General features: G+C 32.8%; 1 protein-coding gene across 3 annotated transcripts in view; it reads left to right on the top strand.

The window, feature by feature from the left end:
• LOC129228073 (tether containing UBX domain for GLUT4-like) overlaps positions 1-25,793 on the top strand; it is a 102,387-nt gene that overhangs the window by 76,217 nt on the left and 377 nt on the right. For 2 of the 3 annotated variants that reach the window (XM_054862719.1, XM_054862711.1), the window contains exons 8-13: positions 8,545-8,620; positions 8,696-8,844; positions 10,949-11,011; positions 16,095-16,144; positions 17,211-17,338; positions 20,502-20,644. In XM_054862719.1, coding sequence (XP_054718694.1) covers positions 8,545-8,620; positions 8,696-8,844; positions 10,949-11,011; positions 16,095-16,144; positions 17,211-17,338; positions 20,502-20,644 — 609 coding nt within the window. Of the gene's footprint in view, positions 1-8,544; positions 8,621-8,695; positions 8,845-10,948; positions 11,012-16,094; positions 16,145-17,210; positions 17,339-20,501; positions 20,645-25,793 lie in introns of those variants that run through there. The other variant, XR_008580886.1, reaches the window with a different exon arrangement.

The raw sequence follows: 25,793 nt of genomic DNA, 5'->3' as shown, positions 1-25,793 counted from the left end.
GTAAGGATTTGATAAAGATTACCAAAATCATGCCTTTTAATGTTCCGCTCGATAGGTTGCAAGATGAATGGAAACTTTTGCAGCTCGAAAAAGATGATGAAGCATCCAAAAACAAAACCATTGATATCTACTGGCAGTAGCACATTTCAAAAAAGGACTCAACTTCCAATGTTCTAAAGTTTCCCAATGTTTCTAAGGTGATAAAAGCTTCACTTGCATTATCACATGGTAATGCTGACATTGAAAGACTATTTTCCATTTCAAAGCATCTTTTTTGCTGAAAATAAGACAGCAAGGACTGAAAGATTTTTAAACAGCATACTTATAGTTAAAGACGCTGTAAAAGAATATCCTCATTTGCTTTCTTTACCAATTGGTCCAGAAATGATTAAATGTGCACAACAAGCACACGCAAATTACACAACATACATGGAGGAATGTAAAAGGAACGAGCTGATGTGTGCATCACATGACTTCCTTTTACTCCAATTTAATGTCATTTCCCCATTATTCGCTATTTTAATGTGATTCAATATTTATTCTCTAAATATCACCAACAATGGCCAAATTGAAACCAAAAAAAAAAAAAAAAAACTCCGCCAAATTTGTCGCCAAGTTGGCGACAAAACTTGGCGACCAAAAGACTGGCGATATATCGCCAAGTGTCCGACAAATTATAACGCCACTTGAGTTTACATTGAAATTAACAATGATTTCCCCCCAAAAAGGTGCAAAAGACCCCCTTAGGAACATCCGAAAGCAACCAAAAGGGGAGGTGCACAACTAGACCCCACTACGAGTCTATGTACCAAATTTCAACTTTCTAGGACATACCATTTTTGAGTTATGCGAGATACATACGCACATACACACATACGCACATACATACAGACGTCACGAGAAAAGTCGTTGTAATTACCTCGGTGATGGTCAAAATGGATATTTCGCGTGTCTATACATTCTTAGGCACTTTTCCGCATGTGGTCGAATCGAAAAAAAAACTCAACACTCATTTGGGGGTGAGCAAAATGGAAATTAAGGGCGATTTTTGAGTGCAAATTTTTTCGCGAATACAATACTTCCTTTTTTGTAAAAGGAAGTAAAAAGGATTTGGAATTGAAACAGAAGCAAAAAGAAGATCAAAAAAGAAATGATTGTGAAGAAGAAACCAAGAAAATGGAAAAAAAATTAAAACATCTATTGAAAGTGAAACTGTAGAAATCTTTACAAAAAGCATATACAGTGAAACCTGTGTAAGTTGACCACTTGCGGTGCAGTACTTTGGTGGTCAACTTAGAAAGGTGGTCAACTTATAAAGGGGGTAATGATTTTTTTTTTTTTTTTTTTGTCATTTCTTGCACCATGTATTCATTTCTTGATTGATTGACACTTACTCTTTCTAAGATAAATAAATACCTTTGTGCTGAATAGTAAAGTCAGACCAAACAACGTAAGTAGAAGCACAAATTTGTAAATTACAGCAGACACATGTTTCGGCGTTACAGGGAACGCCTTTTTCAATGCAAAAAATAATGAGCTTATGGATTAAAAGACATCCGACAAAAGCTAAAGGGAACGCCTTTTTCAATGCAAAAAATAATGAGCTTATGGATTAAAAGACATCCGACAAAAGCTAAAGCTAGCTTTTGTCGGATGTCTTTTAATCCATAAGCTCATTATTTTTTGCATTGAAAAAGGCGTTCCCTGTAACGCCGAAACACGTGTCTGCTGTAATTTACAAATTTGTGCTTCTACTTACGTTGTTTGGTCTGACTTTACTTACTCTTTCTGTTCAATTCACTTTCATTGTTTAGCATTACTTTGAAACAATAATTTAAAATGTTATTCAAATATTTTTAAAGATTATTTCCCCGGAATGACGCATAATGTGTCATGCAAATTTAAAATTTCGGTAAATTGATCAAAAAAAAAAAAAAATTATGAAAAGTTACTCATTTGATATTAATAGTTCCTAAAAATTCATAGCTTCTCAAAAATTACAAATTTTTTATACATTTATAACCCTATGATGATCTACTTTTCAACAAAATAACTCCTTATTGAAGTTGGCGCACTTATTAGACACTAGTTTTAGAAATTCAATATGTGTCAGCTATTTTTCTCTGGTTTTCTCCCTTTTCAATTAATTTTAATATTTCATATCTTTTATCAATCTCAAGTTCAACTAACTTTCTTTTTGAAGCCATTTTATGTAAAACTATAACATAAAGAGCAACAAGTTGGAAACTCATAGTTCAAAAAAGCAGTTGAAAATGAAAATGTCGTATCTCTTAATCCCTTGCACCAGAAATACTGCAATGCAAGTAACTTTACTCTTTAGCACAATTCCATTGTTGCCACAAAATATTGCAACTGGAAAAAAATACTTTGTACTTCTCTATAGGGTTCTTAGTAGTTTACCCATGTGGTTAGGCTCAAAAGGAGGTTTAGTTATGTTGCTGTTCCATTTAGTTAGTAAAATGCTGGTCTGGTATCAAAAATATTCTTGGAAAGCTTTAAAAAAAATAAAATAAAATAATTTGCTAAGTAAAATTTTAAAAATAAACCAAGTGGTCAACTTACAAAGGGTTTTTTACGATACTCCAAACCAAATTTGGTGTTCATTAGTGGTCAAGATAGAGAGGTGGTCAAGTTACACAGGTTTTCCTTCATTATATAACATAGGACTAATTCCGTTCCTGACAAAAGCGGTCAACGTAGACAGGTGGTCAACTTATAAAGGTGGTCAACTTTACAGGTTTTACTGTAGGCTATTTTGGTAAAAGTCAGTAAAAAGAGATAATCCTCTTTTTTTTTTTTGAGTTCTTAACAAATTGCTTTTGGTCACCTTTTAGTTACTTTTTTTGTCACCTTTTAGTCACCTTTGTTTTCAAATTTGTCACCTTTCTCACTTTTTTCAAAGGCCATCAGCAGTCCTCGGCCTGGAATAGGATAGTAAAAAAGATTTCCATGGAGGATCTATATGATGAATATAGTTTTATACACTTGTAAAACTTTTGCTTTTATCTTAGTTTGTTAGTTTTGTTTTTTGTTTTTGTACACTATACTTTATTGTTTCACTAAAATAAGACGAGAAAAAGAGGAAAATACATCAAGTATTTTCTTAAGATAATGAATTTATGAATACAGAATTCACTGATTATTTTTGTCACTTTATTATATTATTTTTTATTATCATAAATCAGTTTGAAACAAATCTGTTTCACTTGATTTACATTTTCATCACTCTAAAAACTAGTCTTTCAGGATTTTTATTGCAGAAAGGGCATAAGTCCGAATAAAAAAAAAAAAATTCAATTAATTTCAGTGACGAAATGAAACGTAATTTAAGGTGAGGTAATGATCCTACTTGTAACTAGATTAGTCATGCAAATTTTCGTAGAATTTTGATCATTTCTGAAAGAAATAATCACTTTTTATTGATTCCTGAAAAGTTGCATTAGTTGAACTTATGCCCTTTCTTAAATAATCGATTCAGTTATAATTTTTTAAAAACATCACCTACGATCAAAGCAAGAATAAAAATCCAAAGAACATCTTTTAAAAGTTTCTTTTTAGCCTACTTTCCCAGTAAAAGTCAGAAAAAGAAGAAAAAAGCATGAAAGAAGGCTTAATTTATCTTAAAAATATCGTGAAAAAACAAAAAAAAGTCAAAAATAAATAAAATAATTAAATAAATATTGAAAAATTAAAAATTGGAAAGTAGGGTATTGAGATGGGGAAAAATGTCTGTCGGTCTGTCTGTCTGTCGGTCTGTCTGTCTGTCGGTCTGTCTGTCTGTCCCCCCCTAATAACTTTTGAATGAATAGTCCGATTCGAACAAACTTTTTTTTGTTCGAAAGATCTCGGCGAGGACACCTCATTCCCATATTTCACTTTTTGATTTGAACTATTTTTTGTTCAATTTTGAACAGTTCAAAAAAACTTAACATTAGCGCCTACGGGGAAATTCAAAGCAATTCCGAACTGTGAGGCGAATTTGCTTCAAACAAACTTTGTAGGAAAAAGCTTTTGATAAAAAACTTGTATATAAGATATCTTTTTGGTTTGAACAATTTTCCGTTCAATTTTGAACAGTTCAAATCCCTTAACATTAGCGCCTACGGGGAAACTGAAAGTCAATGTAGATTCCGTACTTGAAGGCGGATTTACTTCAAACAAACTTTGTTGGAAATAGCTCTTGACGACCTACTCCCGACTCCGACTCCGAGAATTTAGGGGGACCTGACACCGACTCTGACTCCTGTTCCCGACAATTAATCGGACTCCGACTCCCCGACTTCGACTCTGACTTCGTAGCTTTGGCAAACATTTATACACGGAGGACAAATGACTGACTCCGATTCTTGGATATTCGACTCCGACTCTTTTATCCCAAAATGAGATTGACTCCGACTCCGACTCCGCTGCTGTGGTTTTAACTGTGAAATAATTATTTTTGATATGATTTGTTTTTATTTTCACGCTAAAGTTTTAATTTAGGTATTTGGTTTTCGGTGAATAAACTCGAAAAATATGCGCAGACGATTTTTTTTTTTTTTTTTTTTGACAATGAAAATTATTTCTTTAAGTTGACATTTTATTGTTTTTTTTTTATTTTTGGTAAGTGCATTAATTCGTTTAAAAAATTATTTTCGGCAACAGGGGAAAAAGAAACGATTTTTTTTTTATATGATGTATTTATTTTAATGAACTTATTATTATTTTTTCGTTTTAAAAGCTGTTAAAAAAATTTTTTAATGGAAAGAAGTGTATTAGCTGCTTTGTTTAAAAGGTGCTGCTATTTTATTTGTTCGTTTTTTTGAAGAAAAGTAAGGAATATTTTATTCCTAGAAATCAGCTTAAAATATTAAAAAAAATATGTTTGAAAAAATTTGCGATTTTAGCTATTTTTGAGAATATTGATCAGGTACTAGAAAGTAGTATGGGTATACGGGAAAGTAGGCTCGTCTAGTTCTAGACGGAACTTCTTGTTTTAATCAGACTTTAAACTGTTTTAGAGCCAATATTAAACAATCAGATATTATAAATAGTATGTTATGAAAGGAATTACATTTTCACAAAGTATGATTTCAAACATATATATTCTATATAAGTGGATTTTTCTCCCTAGAATATCCATACTTTTGTTATGTTGGTCCATTGTGTGGATTAAGAATTTAGTTGAATTTGAGTTTTTGTTCAGAATTGACCTTGATGAAAGTAATTAGGTAGACATATAAAGCAAGACCATTAATCTGTACGAGAAGTCTGAACTATGTGTCAACATTGATCCCTGCAAGAGACTTGCATTTAGCTCCATACCACTCAAAGGCTTACCTGAAATCTTCTGCCACCCTTGACTTTAAAAGTTAGCCTTCGTTAACTTTAAAAAGACTTAAGGTTCTGAAAGAAGTATTCCAAATTTGAAAAATCAATCTAGTGCAGAAAGCTGACTTTTTACATTTCTATTTTAATTTAGTTATTGAGGTGACTGAACAAATACTGGTCTAGGTATTGTTCAGTGGACCTTGGTCCATTTAAAAGTACATTTAATTTCCATGAAGTAGATGAAAAAAAAAATTGTTTGTTGCAAAGAGATGTTGGTGAAAGTAGAAATTTATGAATATTTGGTTTTTAAGAGTAGTAACAACATTAATAAATAACAAAAATTTGCACCTTAAGCAAAAGTCAGATTATGCCTTACTGGAAATTTATATCTGCCTGTCAGAAGAACAAAATTGGCAACATACAACATACTTCAATTTAACTTATAGGCATTTATTTACTTTGAATAAAAATTTATTGATACAGTGAACTCTTGATAACTAGAATATTCCTTTATCTCAAAGTTTTCATTGGGTCCCAAAATTATCTGTGTTGTTTTCTATTGCTAAGTTACTCCGTGTGGTGACCGGAGCAGAATAGTCCTAACGTAGGCCATACGTGTTGTAGGAGGCGACTAAAATGGACACCCAATCTAAGGTCTGAGGCACTGTGCTGATGGATGGATGGCATCTGGGTTGTATGATGTCTGAAATGATCCCCTCGAGGAACCCGGCAAAATCTTGTTGTAATTTGCCTTGCACTCGTACAGAGTGGTTGTGCGGGTGTTGACCTTTTACCACCGCCCAGTTCCCAGCACCCGTGGAGCTGGAGGCTGGCTTGTAGGAGAAAACCAGCAACCTTGCTGCTGGGAAAGGTGAGGGTGCGGGTCTCCAACCCACCGACTTGGCAATAAGGGGGCAGGGAGTACTCATTTTTGCACATGAATGAGTACTTTCCCAGTGGCTTTTGCATTTTTGCACCGCACCTGTTGCATTTTTGCACATGAATGCAACAGGTGCGGATGGGAGTAGGGGAGGCTGGTACAGGAGGCAAAAGCCACTGGACTGGCCTTTCCCGAGAAGGCAGGAGAAACCAAACATCTTTGGTCGGAGGTTTCAACTCCTTCCCCTGCACAAACTGCTGCAGAAGGAGAGAACCAGCAACCTTGCTGCTGGAGGCAGTGAGGGTGCAAGTCTGCAACCCACCGACCAGGAGGGTGAGGGTGCTTGCCTGCAACCCACCAACTCTGCTGTAGGGAGTACTCATTTGTGCACAAAAATGCAACAGGCGCTGGCGCAGGCAGGAGAGGAAGAGGCTAGTATGAGAGGCGAAAGCCATTGGGCCAACCATTCCTGAGAAGGCAGGAGAAACCAAACGTCTTCAGTCGGAGGTTTCAACTCCTTCCCCTGCACAAACTACTGTATCTTAACGAGTATGGACAAGTCGACTGCAGTCCTATCTATGCTCAAGCAGTGACTCTGTTTAAAATGGCTGTTTTGAGAGAAACTATTCCGTTAGAGAGGTTATCTCGCGATGACATTGAACATATTCTACTTGTCATCTAAGAAGGACAGACCTGATTCTCTCTGGGTATCATAAGCCAAAAATACTGGCTTCTTAACAAAAATAGTGTTGGGAAGGCTTTGGTCTTCTTACTGGTATTTACACCTTAAAACAGTACCATGATATAATGGGTATCAGTAATGATCCAATTTGCAGAGGTTACCTCTTTAATGAGGAAACTATTACTCACACCCTGTGTGATTGCAAGTATTTTCTGCAAGGTTTGAACACCTTGGTCATTGTTTGCTTGAATCTTGGGAGATTCATGATATTCCTATTGGGTGTTTGCTGAATTTTATTTCAGCTGCTGGTCTGTTTTAAGGCTTCTGTTTGGGGACTAGTACAATAGACCTCTGGTTGCAGAGCTTAGTTCGGTTGAACCCCCCTTTCTTTCATTTCATTTATAATTCTAAGTTGTCTCTACATCTCGAAGGTAACAACTGTTAAGTCAAAGCTTTTATGAAAGTTTCATTTTCATTCTGTGCACAAAAAAAAAATCATTTTCTTTTACACGGTGCTTTGCTGTATCAGCTAGCATGAGAAAGGAATTTATTCACAAAATACTACGGTGCAACTGAACGGTATTTCTCTACCCATATTCTGCAGACAATCGTCGGCCCCTTGTCCTTTTCCTCGAGACGGTGAGTAATCAGTATTGCCAGATGAAGGGAAAAGTGCCCGATTGGGTTACATTTTGCTACGTCTAGCAATCTAAATCTTTATTGAGCAGCAGCTGGCTATTTTTGGGCGACTTTAAATTTTGTCAAAATTTGAAAAGGTAGCCTCGAACAATCTTTTTCTGTATGACACAAATAATTGTGCTTTTGTGACAAAATAATGTTTGAAAGTAGTGTGATCAAGAGAAATAGGTCTACCTTGTATTATCTTGGGCTATTTTCTTAACATTTTGGTTTTTTTTTTCTTTTTTGCTATTCTGAAAATATGGCAACCATGTTAAGGTCCAGACTTCAGGGTTGAGGTTTGGTTGTCTGGTAATTACTTAAAATGATGTCAAAACGTAAATAAACAGCTTGAAACAGAAAGTGTATGTGTAAACATACTGAATGACTTCTAAAAGTCCGATAAAGAAAAAAAAAGTAATCAGACAAAGATAACTTCATTTTCTTAAGTAAGTATGTTGATAAAATTTATTCCCAGTGAAAAATGTTTTGTACACTACTAATATTTCTTTTTATTATAAACTATGATTGTTATAGTCTATCTAACATACACTATAGTTCTGAAAAAAAAAAGAAGAAAAATCTCGCAAAGGCTGAAAGGGGAACTTCAGAAACCTTGATCTTCTGATAACTTGAAGCTTTTAGCCGGTTCCTTGCGACTTCGAGTTATCGAGAGTTAACTAGACTTCAACTTATTTATTTTTCAATGCATGTTATTTAAGTGAAAGTTGTATCGAACCTATCTATCCTCTTTACTACAGGAAGATGGCCATTTGAGGATTAACCATTCGAGAAACCCTCCCTAAGACAACCTTTGCAAATATTAAAGGATCGCTGCATTTGCGGCAATTCAATAATAGTCGACTAACATTCAACATTTTACAGAAAACTGCATAATTATGGAATACTTTGTATGACTCTTAAATTTGTTTTAGTCATTAAACTGTCTACTCATTACTCTATTTATTTTCAGCTGATCTTCCAGATGAATTCTTTGAATTGACAATCAATGACGTAAAATATCTAATGGAAGAGTACAAAAAAGCAAGGTTATTAGTTTTTCTCTTTTACGTTGCAATATAATAATTAAATTATCCCACTCTTAATTTTATTTCTCTTCTTAGAAATGAAATGGAAAACCAACCGCTATTAACCAGGCAGCAAAGAGAAAGACAATTTTTGCAAAAATTGTCCTACTACAGAGAAACTGTCATTCGTATTTATTTTCCTGAAAAGTTAGTTCTACAAGCTATTTTTATGAGCATTGAAACAGGTAAAAGATAAGTTCTTTGTAGCCACGTTACAGGGTGCGGCATATCAACCTTCCTTATTTTGGAAAAGGTGCTCTGTGAGTTGTGGTGGGGATACGGTGGTGAAAGTGACATCAAAGGATAGCAGCATTAATGCCATTTATAGTGGTAGCAATTTCATTGCGTGGTGAGCATTGTCGAGGAGTTTTTTCATGATTGTGCCTTTTTTATTACTACTCGACAAGAATTTGGTGTTTGGTTTCCACTAGAGACGTACCGAGTACTCGGTAACTACTCGGTGCTCGGCCTACTCGGCCAATTTGCCGAGTACTCGGTACTCGGCCAAATTCTGATCAGATACTCGGCCAATACCGAGTAGTTGCAAAAAGTTGAATGATGTCCAAGACAGATACTAAAATTTATAAAAAAAAAAAGAGCAAGCATTATATTCTGCAATCATTTACAATTAAAATTTATAAGTCAAATTTAAATTTTGAGATAAATGAAGTTTGTAATGCTTCAATGGAATAAATCTTTATTTTAATGTCCCCAAAGTTAATAAAACTTATTTATTAAAAGTTATGCAAAAAAGGTAAGTATAGAAAATATGGAATTTTTATATTAAGAATGAATTTTTGCTACAAACAAAAATTAGTTATAAAAAATATATAAATACCTTTGCTTAAAAAATAAAAGGAAATAAAACAACATTAAAAGCACAGTGCAGGAACACTGCAGACATGTGTTTTGGTGTTACAAGGAATTTCTTTTTCAATGCACAAAATGGGAGCTCGTGGATTTAAAGACAAAACTCGGATTTTTTTGTCGTATGTCTTTACATTCTTTAGCTCACATGTTATGCACTGAAAAAGACGTTCCTTGTAATGGGGGGTCAGAAACACGTGTCTGCAGTGTTCCTGCACATTTGTTTTATCTTTTTTTAAAAATTATTTATGTTTAGCGGACTAGAACTGTAATTGATTGGTATACAGTGAAACCCCTCCTAACGGACATCCCTCTTAGGCGGACAATTTTTAATTCCCCAGTTCCAATGCGAATAACATTATTAACCCCTGTCCTGCGGACACCTCTCTATTGCGGACAAAAAAAAATTGTCCTGTTAGTGTCTGCATTAGAGGGATTTCACTGTTGTTTTAATTCAAACTTGATAAATCATACTTTTTATTTATTTTTAATTTTAAAAATAATTTTTTTTTGTAAAATTTTTGACACAAACAAAATTGTTTATATAATGCGTAATTAAATTTTAGCAGGAATTTAGTTTTAAAACTATTATATGGACAAGGAGGTCTATACTACTATTCCAATAAGTTCAAAATTCATCACATGTGTGTCGGTGGTTCTTCTTAAAACATAATTGGTACTTGGTAACTCGGCCGAGTAGTGAAAAGCCGAGTACTCGGTAACTCGGTACTCGGCCGAGTAGTGAAAGGCCGAGTACTCGGTACTCGGCTACTCGGCCAAAGTGCTACTCGGTACGTCTCCAGTTTCCACTAAACCGACATCGGCTAAAAAAAGCTTTCAATAAACACCTCTGCAACACATGACAATAAAGGTTTCAATTCCGGCGCAAATTGGGTTCACTTTGCGGCCCCTTCCCAAATTTCTGCGGCTACTTCACAAAATTTCATGTCTTAAAATTAGAGCTTTTCAAAGTTTCATTTTTAAAAACAAATCTTTCACCACTTTTAAACTCACTCAATTTGGGAAAGCAAAACACCAGTAAAAAAAACTCTAACTTCCGAGTTATTTCCCAGATTCAAGATAAGACTTTTGATAGCTAAACATGCTCTATGTGATATGACAGGATTTTTACACAAAAATATATAAAAGAAAAATGCCCAAAAGTATTTTTGCAGAAAAAGAAAGAAGTTCTCGAAAAATTCCTTTTTGTCACAAGCTGCAAACCTAAAAATAGAAACCTGGATCCACCCCTGCCATATTCACTGTACCATGTCATTCCTACTACTGTGCTATCCATCGATACCATTTCGATCATCCTATCCCCAACACAACACTCCTCTCCAAGTACAGGAGGTTGCTATGATGCACCCGGTTTATAACTTTTTTTGAAATTATGTTAAATTAATTTTAATTTTCTTACAGTTCAGCACGTACTGGACTTTGTAAGAACTTTTTTGGATGATGATCAGTTAGATTTTTATCTCTGTAAGTTATATAGAACTGGTTCTACTTTTAAAGTTAATGTGTTTTGTAGTGCAATGTGTTTGGTTTATGTAGTTAAGATTTTCGCAGCTGCTTCCAACATGATAATTTTACAGAAATAGTATTGTTATAAATTATTCAACTTTAAAAATATGTATTTTTTTGTTTTTATTTTTGCTTATTACTGAGTAGAGAAGAGAGTTTCAGAAGAAGAAACAGATCAAAAATGATGAACGGGGATTAATTTATCTTTTTATAATGAAATGCTCTTTTGCATATAAAATATGTTTGTAAGAATTCTATTGCCATAATGATATACAGTCAAGTCCCGACTTACGCGAGGGATGCGTTCCAAGACCCCCTCGCGTAAGTCGAAATTTCGCATTGTGGAAAAGAGTATGCCTAAAAACTTTTATAAGCGAATCCAATTATTTTAGACACTTGTAAACACCCCTTCAACTGTCAAAAACAATTTCTTAACTATACATTACTGTTTCTTGCATGAAAAACTGAATGTTTACTTATATTTTTAAAAAAAATTAAAAAAAAAACTTTTTATTCAACATAAATTTCTGCTACTATGTACAAAATCAATGATCAATGTCAAAGAAAGACATAAACTAGTATACGGTATGCACAGTTGAAGTAAGGAAAGCAAATGCACTGTAGTTGTACTGTACAGTAGATCCAGTAATGATATTTGTAACTTAAAAAAGTGAAGATGATAATGATTTACGCTGCAAGAACAAACCATTATTCTAATATACTTTTAAATACAGTTGCTTCACTAGTTCTTTTATAACATTTTCATCTATGGCAACACCCTTCTTTCTGGTTTCTATAATTCGCAATACAAGAGCAGGCTTCCATTTTCATAATTTTTTTCAAGTTTTTTGTATTTTACTAAGATATTACTCGATGAACTTTTGCGGATTTCCTTTTCTTGACTTTTAATTGAATGTATGGAAGATTCACTCATACCTATTGTCATGCTACCTTGGACGCATTTTTCAGTTGAGATTCATCTTTTTAAGAAGCTTTAGAGTCAAGATGCTTTAGCTTTTCTTTAATTGTCAAAAACTCTCTCTCTCTTTTTTTTTCTATCTTCACAAACTTTAGATGAAACAGTGCTCTTTGGTGTCATTATATTTCAATAACTTCCTCACTTAGAATGAAAAAAAAAATAACCGGTAAATAAGGAGTAGCTATTTGTATAAGCGATTTTCAGACTAGTATGATGTGGGAATTTCAATAGGGAAGTATCAACCTATCAAATATTCCAATTTTAACTATTGCACAATGTTGACAGGCTTACAAAACACAAAAATTCACCATGGCCGGATTTTTAAAACCAACGATTGATTTTTTATGATTTTTTTAAAGAGCGATGCGCAAAAAAGAGGTGTGGCCTAAAACGTCCGCAGCTGACGTCATTTCCCTGTTCCGATCAGAGCTCCATTTCCATGCCGTGTTGCGCCTACCAGGGGGTGAATAGCACTGTCTTTTTCAGCCTTTTTAAAGCCTTTAACCAGCATTTTTTCCATCATGGAGCTAGGATTCACGAAAGGTCAATCCAATAACCTTCCTCAAGTAAAGTCATTCATGGTGTTTGACTTTTTTCGAAAGGACGAGAGATTTAATGTCCTAGAAGTACGGGGAGTGAAACAACAAAGTTTCACCATTGTTATTCTTTAAAATTGTACGTACATATCCGTCTATGTTTGCAGTTCATATTATTCGCATTAGTTTCCCTTATCAAGATTGATCATTTCCATTTGTGTGTCGATGGTTTTTTTATCTGAATATATAAATTACAATGTAAGAGCGCTATTCCAGTTCTTACTTGGCGGCTTTTAATGAGGCGCGCATTTTGTAACAACCCTACTGCAAGTGATTCCAGTACTAAGTTTTAGAGCAGTTTTTGCATGAAAATTTTTCGCTTTGTTGGCAATAAAAGTTGATCTGCGCTTTTTTTTTTTGGAAAATTGTTTTAAATCCATTAATACATGTTAATTATCCTTGAGTTTTTGTGCAACTTAGCAAAAAAAGGAAAAATATATTTTTTTGCTCTTTTGATAAAAATAATAAATTTGAAAATGGTGTTCATTTCATAAAATAAGTAAATTTTTGCATGTGAGAAAGGTCTTGTATATATAGAAACGCTTCTGGTGATAAACTGAAAATGTATTTTTAAATTATCAATTTGTAATAGTTAAAATTTGAAGATAGTTTGAATGTTAAAAAGAAAGTATTAATAGTTTTTGCATTGTTATTAAAATGGTAATAGTAATGCATCTATTACTTTCTGTTTAAGTTTATTGTGCAGGGTTTAAAATCCTTTGTTTACTTGCATTTTTTTAAAAATATCTCATATGCTTATTAAACATTTATTTATGAACAGTTGTGAACATATATTTCAAACTGTATTTCTCACTTAACATAGTTTTTAATTAAAATGCAGTGCAAATTTTCATTTTCAAATTTTAATTAATAAACACACTTAAAAACACTTCTTTCGAAGATCCTGCTGGGACGGAACAATAACAAATCGCTTGTGAGGAGTTTTTTTAGATGTAGATACGTATCCAGGAACGAAGCAATACTTGTAATTGATTCTACTAGCCATGACAAAGAAAATCAAATTAAAAACAATCGCAGAATGCATTAAACCCTACAGACAGCAAAGGATTTTCACTAGCCTTTTATGCGCGCTGCTGTTAGAAGGCTCTTGTTTTCCCGCGCCTTCCCCCAAAGATCGCCAAGCACTTCTTTGTCCTAGCCAACCCCGCCGCCTCGCAGCGCGGCAGTGACGTCAGTCAAAGGACTTACAAGCAAATGACGTCACTCGCGCGTGAACTTTAAAAAATTATTTTAAAAAAAAGTATTAGTCGTATCGTAAAAATTTTTTCGCAGATGATGTTCATGAATGTTACTCTATTATATAAAAATAAAATTAGAAAATCGAATACTTCCCTATTCTCAGTGATGCTAAAGGGATGAAGGTCTATTCACAGTAAAAAAAAATGTAGTAGCCAATAACAAAGTCAATACTTACCCACCACGATTCCTCTCCGAAAAATTTTGACTTTGCGGATGAGGAATTCTCGTTAGGCCTAAAATTCAATCCTGGTGAAAAATTGTGTTATAGCCATTTTGCGTAAGTCGGATCGCGTTGTAGCGGGAGTCGACTGTAGTAAAATAATAGTATTTTCATCTTTTGGGAATATTGCTGAAATTATTTTGCGTTACACAATCATTTTGTTTCTCAAACATTTTTATAGAAATCACATGTTTATTTGTATCAGTTTAAAGTTAAACCTGTAAAATTCTTTAAAAGGATAAAATATGTTTTAGAATTAATGCTTTAAAATATACTTGAAATGTAGTACAAGCACTTTGACATTAAGGACTATGATAAACCTAGGAACCATTCCCTTTTCTATATCAGTGTACAAGAGCAGTATGTTTTTGTTCTGCAGAACACTTATGATTACATTTTTAATATTATGGCTACACATACATAACAAAAAATTTCTTTCTAACATATCCAGGGTTGCCAACTGCTCCGCATTTTACGGAGTTGCTCTGCAAAAATGGCAAAACTCTGCTGCTCTGCAAAGAAATTATTTTGCTTCTCATTTCCCGGCTGAATGTTTTCAAGTTTAAATTTTGCTATTTTATCATAACAAACATGTAAATATTTGAAATTAAAAATGTTTATTGGCCATTTCTCACAAAAATAGACATTTTCATGTTCCTGTAACAATTTACAAATGTTTTATGACGCATACATATTTTTAGTGGTTTAAATACTTTTTAAAATTGAGTTTAACAAGATCATTAGAAGTAAAATTTCTGCATTTTAGTTAAATGTCTTTAATGTAAGTCTAAAGCACCCAAATGTCATTCCCTCACTTATCCCCACTGTTAGTAAAAGTAAACAAAAATTATTTCTTAGCAAACAAATGAGTTCACATTTTTGTGGTTCTTATTTCAAAATAATGAACACTTTGAATAAAAAAAAATAATTCTCATTAAAAATTAGTTTGCATAATAATTTTTAAGATGGCCCCCAGCGGTTGGTGTCATTCCCTTATAACCGTCAATTTTCTTCCTAAAATAGCAACGAAATAAATCTTTTTCAGCAAAAAGTAAATTACTTTACAGCTGGAAACTCGGAAAAATATTGCAACGTATTCGTTTTTCATTTGTCGGAAATTATGACTTGGAATCTATGAAAGCATAAAACAAAAGAAGGGATTTTGCATCCGTCATTCCCTCACATCTATTTTTATAGTAAAATAAAATAATGCATGAAAAGTTGCTTCCTGGTTTGAGAATATTTGCGAATGTATGCTGTATGCAAATAAACTCAAATATCAGTTAGGTGTAACTACTAGAATCCAATTTTAATGAATTTGTCATTCCCTCACTAGTGAGGGAATGACGTTTAAGTGAGTTTGTAATGCTGATGGTATAATGCTATTCAAAAAATATTTTTGTTTTAGTGGACCAATATTTTTTTCATTAAAAGCTCTTACATATATCTCTCTATAAAAATTTTCATCTGATTCCCTTCACTTTTAATTTTTCTGAATTTAACAAGCTCAAAATGACTGTTTTTATGAGAATGACCCTTAAATTCAAAGATTGAAATAGCGTTTAAATCTGTTTTGTTCATTTAAATATAATTATTTTTATACTTGTGCTTAAAATGATTTTGTATAAACTGTAAAACCTTCTTAGATATGTGGTTTTTGTTATTTTTATTGATTTTTATACAAAATACCGAACTGCTCCGCAAAATTTGAAATTGCTCCTCAAAATGTTTCTCCAAGGTTGGCAACCCTGCATGTCATTAATATATTTATTATTATTCCGAGTAAATTAATTAATATATGAGTGGCGAAAATTGGCTACTTCCAAAAGATATTATGAACAAATTTATGTTTTTCCCGCCTTAAACATTATGATACACTTTGCTGAATACATTTTTTTTTTTTTTTGCTCTATATATTTGGTAATTAAATTTTTTATATTCTTGCTTTTTATTGCTAAATTTATGTTTTGTATTACTGCTTTTTAGATATTACACCTCCTAAACAGAAGTTACCTTCTACCAAGACATTATTAGAGGTATCATCACAATGTTTTTTTTTTCCTATGTTTAGTTTCCAGTATTCAAAAAAGTCTCTTTTTCCTTCTTTTCTGTAAACACATAAATATTTATGACACACTATTAAAATACAAAATCTAATTTTGTATTATAGTCTCGGAAAGAGTAATAATGATGTCGATTTCATTTATATATCAGGGTTTAGACTTGGGGGAAATGTAAGGTGAGATTACCCATCCTAACGAAAAATTTTAAGTGAGATTTTTAAAAATTGGAGTGAGCGTAGTTTTTTTTTTTCTTATTGATTAATCATTGTAGATAAATATTTCTTTGAACAAAATATTTGCATCTCATGTAGTACAAAATTATTTTATAAACGTAGTATCAAAAGATAATGTTTTATTTGATTGTTGGAAGTGTGCAGGTAGTTTAGCGATATTGACTAATTTTCTTAACAAAAATTAACACCAAAGCCACTTTTACTAAAGGATTTGTCAACAAAGAACTCTCAATTGTTTTAAAAAATGTATCAATAACTCAAAATATAAAACAAAAGTCTGAAAATGGTGATCTTACTAGCAAAAGCAAGGTGTAAAATAAGTTTCTAAATGCATTTCATAATATCTAAAGGTGTTCAAGAGATCACAAAATCAAAAGAATAAAGCTATTTATTCTCAATATTTTCTTCCTATTTCTTTGTGGCTACATTCCTAAACTCTGTTCATTGACTGTATTGTACTGATTGTTTTTGAATGTAGGATGGCAATCAAAAACTATCATAAGGCACTCCATTTATACAAACTATCTTCATAAATAAATGGAAAAGTCCAAAATGAGAGCTTTCATTTGTTTTAACATATGTCTGCTAATTAGGGAATAGTGGGAATAGGGCGCAAAGGGATTTTTATTGAGTGGAATTTCAAAAGAAGTTCCGGGAATCTTGCAATCACGACCGTAGCATGAATCCTGTATATTGAAGATCATGAATTTTGATTAACTTAAGATTTGTAACTATATATTTAAATTGTTATTAAGTAGCATGTGTTTTATGTCAGTTTAAATTACATAAATTACTAATATATCTAGGCAATGCTAATACCTGCAGCAGTTGTATACTTTGGTTGTGATAGCTATCGTCCAAATTACTTACAAGCTGGTCTTACAGAAAAAATATCAGATCCAAGAGCTGCATCCTTTGCAGCTGCAGAATCACGGTATGTATTAGCTATAAGAATGCTTTTTGACAATCATTTAAAAATATATAACTTTGAAAATTGACAAGGAAATTTGAAGTTAATTATGTAAATATTTTTATGCAACAATATGAAGTACCTGTAACAAAATTTTATACTTTATTATAACTAAGAAAAAAACCTTTCTCTGACTTATTACCTTTCTAAACAACCAAAATTGGATGCGACTGAATTTCCCCCATTTATTTAATGCTATATGCCCTCTATTAGGAGCCAACTCAGCCTCCCTCTCAAAATGACCGCATTTTGTTTCAACCAGAATATTTATAGCTTCTGCAAGGCATAATACTGGTCAGTATTCTTAAACTTGGTCAGATTTGTTGGTGTTTTCAAAATTTAATCAGTAAAGTGAGTTTTTTTTTTTTTTTTTTTTTTTTTTTTTAATCTAAATTTACTGAATAATTCATTTAAAGGAGAAAAAAAAATCAGTCAATCTTTTTCTCTCTTTCTTTATCAACTTTGTAAACTGCCAACAAAAAAACAAAAAAAATGCTGATATTGCAACTTAATTTTTTTCCAGCCTGGTCAAGTGTGCATTACTTGATAAGAATCCTGTTATTCTTTTATAGGAATGAGACCTATTTTATAGCAAACCTAGCTTCCATTTAGTCTACTTTCTGTAAATTTTTTTTAAAGAAAAGAACAAATACATTGTAAAAAATCCATAAAAAGAAAAAAATGTCGAAAAAAAAATAATAATCATAATAATAAATAAGTATTAGGAGTCGGAGTGGCGATTTCAAAAATTTTAGGACACAATTTTGGTAAAATTTTAGGACAACAAATATCAAGTTTCGATCACTTAAATATAATTTTATAAGCTTGATTTTTGTAGTGGGTGATCAAATGTTTCAAATTCAACCTTGAAAACTACAATAGAATGCATTCAACCTTTTATTCTTCAACATAGTGACACATTACGAAGTAGAAATATTTTATCTTACGACTTGAGTCTGGGTTAATTTAAAAAGGCAATTTAAAGGAAAATTTTCCAATGAATTTGATTTCATAATAAGTACACAAATAAACATTTTATTATAGAAATAGACTTTTTTGTCTCCCACTACTTTAGATTTCATGAACTTTAAAAATATACTTCTAATAAGTTTGTTCAATTTTATGTACTTAAAATGAACTAAACTTTCTTTCTGCAAAAGTAGTAAGTACATATTTTTTGTGCAGGTCAGAGAGAAATGAGACGAAATGTAAGTGTACAAGTGTAAATGGATCTTTCAATGAATTTCCAGTTCTTTGTGTCTATCTAAATTGCAATCTTCATACTGAACACAAATAGATTTTAAGAAATGATGTTCAATAACTAAATTCTGCTCAATCAGTCTATCACATACTGGCTCAAGAGTTAACCACCTTGTTTCAACATGTCACAAAAAGACATGATCAGCCAAAGTTTTATCAAGCAGTTCAACTTGCTAGGAATGAAAACCTTCCCTCCTGGTTGGTGATAATTTAAACCATTGATGAATGCAAAATTATCTATGCTGAGCAAAAAATTTTCAACTCCCTTGCGCATAGCATTATGCACATATTTTATTTTTATACATTTTTTGCATAAGAGGGATGACTGCAAGAGTTATAAAGTATAGATAAAACAAAGCTTCTTATTGAGCATATGTTATGATTAAATGTATCCCCCCTCCCCCTCTTCAGAAAAAAAGGCAGCAGCAGCATAGGTTTCCATTTTTTCTTTTTCAGGGAAAATTTCTTAGGGTCCAGCAAGTTCATTTTATCCTTAAATATAGGCATATTATCATGAGAAGTTTAATTTTTAGGTTGAATTTTCTTTTTCTGTGCAAATATGGAATAAGATAATGAAAAGTTTAGGACAAAACTCGAAATTTTAGAACAAAATTTAAAATTTTAGGAATATTAGGACAACTTTTACCCCTGTAAGTACTGTAAGATAAAATTTGTGAAAGTTAGGTATTAAACCCGAAAAATATGTGTAACTGTTGATCTGTCTGATCCCCCTCCCCCCCCAAGTTAAAAAAGCTCTATTAAGTAATTACCTCTTTTAGTGACCGATTTTAGTAAAATAAGAAAGTCTTTTTCCTTTCTCATATATATATTCAAATTAACCATAATACTAAGCTGTAAATTACCCCCTTATAAGTAAAGCAGTAAGTTATACCCTTAAGCCAGGGCTGAGGCAGAGTTAGTTATCTCTCCCCACTTTGCTCTTCAAGTGAGTGAGTTACTTTTCTAGTGAGAGTAACAAAATATTGTTTTTAAGTAAGGCCAGTTCCCCTAAGGGGCTATAGTAGCTCTGATTAAACCATCCTAATTAAGTTTTCAAGGTTCTAAATAGGAAAATTTTCGAGTTATAAATAAAGAATCCTACTTCTGAAACTGGCGAATTGTGGTTAATCTGTTCCACACTCTCAACTACGGTTGAGTCTGGAACGGATTAACCACAATAAACGAGGGTGGACTGTACACCAACAGCCTGGTTAAGACATCAAGAGACTGCAGTTTCATCCTTGTTAAGAACTCAACAGTCTGGAATAGTCGATAACCAAGCTGGAGGCAGATGTCATCTCATTGAAACTGAGGGTGCCAACAAACTGGTAGCACTGGTGCACTAAATTTATCTAGACCAGAACCAGATGACATTTGCCTCCATCTTGGTTATTAACTATTCCAGACCAATGAGTTCATAACAAGGACAAAATGCAGTCTCTGTATGACATAATTAGGCTGTCTGCATATTGTATGTAAGCATAATATATCCCATCCTACATAAGCTGAAATACAATTAGCCCAGCTATCAGGGGAAGTGAAGGTATTAGACCAAAATTTTTTTCACAAATAAGAATCCAATTTTAAATTTTGAAATTCATTATGTTTTAATCTTGTTATACTTTGTGTAATAACTTATTTTTGTTAACTTGATTGAAAGTTAATAAAAATGTTACTTTTGTGACCGATTTTCAAATGTGTGCCTCTTTCAAGACTTTTGTGATGTGTCGACACTGCGTATTTCACCCATGTCCCCTTACTAGTGTGTTAACAAAACTTACGCATTTAAAATTTATTTATTATTTTTTACAAGAGGTGTCTAATTTTCAAAATAATAATAAGTATGTTTTTTTCTTCACACTGTTAGCAAGCAAAGTTTAACCTCAACACCTCTTCACAACATAGTAGACATTGAAGAAAAAAATGAAAATGTAATTCCTAGTACAAGTTCTGCTGAAGCCCCGGTGAAACTGCAAAATTCTGGTAAACTTCCAAAGTGGATAAAATTAAGTAAGTAAAAAATACTAAAGCAATGAAAATGATTTTTTCAGTGTGTAATGTTTCACTTATTACCGACGTTTTTATTTTATTTCCCTTTTCGGAAATATAATCGGATATATTTCCGAAAATGTTGAAATCAAATTTGAAAAATTAGCCAAAATAATTGTTTTTAGTAGTATTAATTTTACAGTATAGAAAATAAATAAGTAAATAAGAGTTACTTCTAATGAAGAGTGAGAAATTAATTAATAAAACCTGTTATAATTTTCTAGTAGTAATAAGTTGCATTACTACGCCATTTTTTTTTTTTTTTGAAAGAAAGGATTTTGCAACTTAAGTTGGCAAAACCCCTATAATTTATCGCTTGAAAAATCATTATGAACTGAATGCAATAAGCTTACAGTAAAAGAAGCAAAATCTTAATGTTCTTGTTTCAGAATGGAAGCAAAAATCTCAATCACGGCGGTAAATTCGTTACGAAGATCATAATTTCAAAAACTGAGCATTACAAAGTTTACGAACATAAACACAGGCTCTTATTTGATTTAGTAAAATATACATTTCTGATAATCGTAAACTTGTTCAATTACTTTATTTCTCCTTTAAAAAAAGTTATTTTTAAGTTTTGCGCTACTTTTTAAAGCAACGCCTTTCCAAAATGGCGTTGTGTTGAAGATTGTTCATTTTTACAAGTCAGAACAAAAATGCTTTTTCTAAAATGAATAAAAAGCTGTACAATCGCATAAATTTTATTTTGTAATAATAATCTCCATTGAAAAATATTACTAACACAAAAAACTTGACATTTGTGCTACCAAAACTCAAGGAGATATTAGAGTTCAAAGTTTTTAGTGACCATACAGAAGCTGAGATAGGAACTTATCGCCCTTTTAGAAGAATGATAGGTTGTTGAAGTAAAAAAACGAAGTACAGTAAAACCTGTCTACATCGATACTGTTGGAACCTAAAAAAAATATCGTAATAGACAGGTTATTGTTCTAGACAGTTTGATTATTCATGCTGACATTTTGCTGGGGCCAAAAAAAAAATATTTTTATAGACAGGTTATCGTTATAGACAGTATCGTTACACACAGGTTTCACTGTATTCATATTTTTTATTGCTATTATTCGAAAATTTTTGCCAATGCCATGCCGTGATATGCAAAAATACACGACAAAACCTCAAACAGTTTGGAAAACCACACTCTATGCACACATATAAATTTAAACCCTTGTTAACTGCTATATTTTTCCCCAAAAGGTGTTATTGACGGCAAGAGTAAAGTCATGTAAGTTTCTAAACGCTGCGTTTCATATCTCGGTGAATATTGGTCGTACTAATGTCAAACTTTTTGTGTGGGAATTGTTTTTCAATGGATATTATTTTCCTAAATATAAGTTAGGGGACCTAGGGTCCATATAAAAAGTTGTATTTTGTATTTTTTGACTCATTTTTATTTTTGCTTCAAACTTTCAATGTCTTAAATCTGCACCTGATTTTGAACATTTTTGCAATTAGAAGTATGCACCTAAGACTAACGGTTGCAAAAATAGAGGTCTTGCAGGTTAAAATGGAACACCCTGTATGACTTGGGAATGTGTAGAAATTGGATTGCTATTCACAAGCTTTCCTAAAACTAAACATACCGTTAACTGGTCAAAAGATTGGTTATAAACCTTTTCACCAAAAACATACATACCATCTTATTGCGTTGGCACATTTGACTTTGACTTATTCTATCAATTATATACAATTGATATGTTTTTTTTTTTTATTTGTATTTGGAGCAATACTTGTTGCATACCATTATTTATTACAACCAGTAATTTGAACAGCTGTGGTAGAGATAGGTTTGTAGGTAGGCTCTATCATTTCATATTTTTTAGGGGAAGGGAGTTAAAGTATATTCTGTAGATGAATAGCAAAATCCATGCACACATATGTGCAGTGCTGTTCCCATCAATTTTTCTGAGGGTATACTCCCAGTTAGAACCCCTTTAACTAAAGAGGCCGATGCATCCGCCATTTTGGAGCGAGCGTACTTATTGCACAACAGAGAAATACAAAATACCAGGCATTCCATAGAACACTGCAACATGTTAGCAAAGATTACAGAGCATTAATAACGTAATGGTAGTAAAATCATGAGAAATAAATCAATATTAATCTCACAAGCGAACTACATTTCCAGGCTGCCAGTCACTTCATCGGCTATTAATTATCCATTTCTTTTTTCTTTTTGCATCTGCTGGAAATCTGAAGAGCTGAGATCCTTTCTTGTGGAGCTGTTTGCACAATTAACAGCCGAACAACCACCCATTTGACTCAATTTAACACATATTAAAGAAATTGCGAAGCACTGGATCAAGTTTGCTCCAAAATGGCGGATGCATCGGCTTTTCCACTATAGGGGCTTTGCTCCCAGTAATCCATTATGCACAATAAGTGTATGCGATTGTAAGGCGTTGATTTTGTAAGTATTAAGAAATGTAAAGAAACCAGGTTACTTGTGAGAAAATGTGGTTAACATAATTATATTATTTTTGAGTTAGGAAAATTAAAAAATGCTATGATATAATCTCAATTATAAATTAAAATTTTTGAAGCTGGAGGGTATACGCTATAATTCTAAAAAATGTTTGAGAGTATATGGCATATGTGGAGAACACCACTGCATATATGCATAGAAGGATAAAATTATAAAGTATCTGCGCACATAGTTCAAAACTATCTGCAGGAATAAAAATCAACATGCAGTGGGCAGTTAAAATTTTTAATAAGAAAATGCCTTTTGCTTTCAATCATGTATTTCTGAAAGCAATAATGAACATTTTTCATTAATTTATCTTCAAATTTTGAAGAGTATTAGTGTTTAATATGGATATTATTAGCAATGTTCAGCCAATGCTCATATCTACAGAAAATGTGTCTGTAAAGCATCAAATGTATCCACCAAAGGCGTGCGTCTGTATTATCTAGCTATGCATGTTACCCCAGTCAATAAAGGGTATGTGTCGGAACAAATTAGGGACAAGGCTGAATTTTCGGCAGTTGTTAGTACCCATAGAGAGGGGTATTTTGTCAAAAGTCCCTGACTCTCCCCCTTGAGCTTTCCTCCCCAACCCCTCTTAACTAAAAAATCATAGGTTTTTAAACAAACGCTTATATCTCCGTTAAATATCATTCAAATCTTTTAAACTTAACATATTTTAATCCTTATAACATGATATAAAGGTTAAATACCTTCAAAATTTTATACAATTAATAATTTTTTTGTAATTCAAGCAATTGCACCATTTTTCTTTTTTAAAGATGTAGTATTGGGTGTTTCTCACATCTGATATTTATAATTTGAAAAAAAAAACATGCAGCATATTTTTTGAAGCAGTTTTCAAGCTTTCCAAAGATATATACATATATAAAATTATACAGTCAACTTTACGCATAGAACGCGCGAGAGAATGGCAAGCACCAACTTGCTAACACACTAGATATTTCCTTCTTACCCCAGTCAACAAAATGTTTATTTCGGTCGGAATTAGGGACAGGTTCTATTTTTGTCCGTAAATATTCCCAAATGAGATAAGTATTATCTCAAAAGCCCCCTTTTCTTTTGAGATTGGAAAAAAAAAGCATTTTTTCCTCGAAAAACAGAAAATTAATGAAACTTTCAGCATTGAGGTTGTTACTTATGTTATGAAATTCTGAGACAGTACTTTGAACATTTTGCCATTTTTTGACACGAGTGGAGAAAAAAATACACATTGATTTTTCTCAATTTTCCCTCATTAGTTGTTTTTTTTTTCAAACAAAAAGTTTCAACAAAACTGAAACTTTCTAACAGGAGTTTCAAAAAGTGAGGTAACAAGAGTTCTGACATGTGTGCAAATTTTATGTACGAATAAAATTCATACTGAAGATAACGAAGATGATCAAAGTTTTCAAACAATACCCGTGGATGCAGCTGAGTGTCCACTAACAGGATGAAATGTCAGAAGATGGCTGCTTTGATGGAAACATATCATACTGCTTGTTTCATTGGCGGGACAAGGTTTTTATGTTGGGAGGTATTGGACCACACTCCTTACAGTCCCGATCTCACACCAGAACTGTCATGTCGACTTTTTCCGGGGGGGGAGGGGGGGTCAAAGGGTGCTCACTCACTCAATGCAAATTTCAGTGGCCACCGCTTATATGAATCACGTTTGTTCAAACAATTTTGATTCAATAAGAGGCTGATTCAATAAAGCGGCAAATTTGACAAAGCTGGATTTTGTTCTGTTTTTGCCAATTTGATTTATCAAAGACGTTGACTCAATTAACCGGCGTCCAAACCACGCCCACTTCCAAAAATTCCCAAATCCAGGTGGGACATCGATTACTCCTCCTGATCCCCTTAAATGACGGGCATGCCTCTCACCAAGTGACTACCAGCATGGAAGAAATCATTGTCAAGAATGAATAAAAATATCAATTTGCAATCAATTCCACTTATTTATTTTCAAAATAAAACATGTTTCAATGGTCAACCCCCCCCCCCCTTTTTTTTTTTTTTAATTTGATTCCAAGTCAGCTCAAGTCTAAGAAGCTGTAAATGCATGTTTTACCATAAATTTAGTGTGTTTATGATGAGCAAAAATAAATAATATAAGAGTTGTACATATATTTTTCTGAAATACGTTTTAAAAATGCATCTTTAAGTAAGAAACTAGTCCTTAAAAAGTAAAATGAACTCCTGCAAAACTCCTTACTTTTAATTTTCAAAGTTGAGTATGAACAATGCTAGGGGGGGCAAAGGAAAAATATTCAATGCAAGTTGTGTCAAAAAACAACAGAAACAACACCCACATGTATGAAAATACATTGATTTCTTAAAGCCAAGGGCAATTGCCTCCTCCTGACCACCCTAAATAACGGTCCTGCTCCCAAGTGTTTCTTTTAAGGTCCAAAGAGATCGGAAATAACTTGGTGTGAGGTCAGGACCGCAAGGAGGGTGGTCCAATACCTCCCAACACATAAACCTTATCCCTTGTTGTACTTTTTGTTTTATTGTTGGGTTATGTTTCGGTCAATGCAGCCATCTTCTGACAATTTGTCCTGTTAGTGGACACCTGGCTCCATCCACTGGCACCGTTTGAATGCTCTGATATCTTTG

This window comes from Uloborus diversus, chromosome 1, assembly GCF_026930045.1.
Source record: "Uloborus diversus isolate 005 chromosome 1, Udiv.v.3.1, whole genome shotgun sequence".
Classification (NCBI taxonomy): Eukaryota; Metazoa; Arthropoda; class Arachnida; order Araneae; family Uloboridae; genus Uloborus; species Uloborus diversus.
The sequence above is the reverse complement of the archived record's forward strand: the minus strand, read 5'-3'. Positions and strand labels throughout refer to the sequence as shown.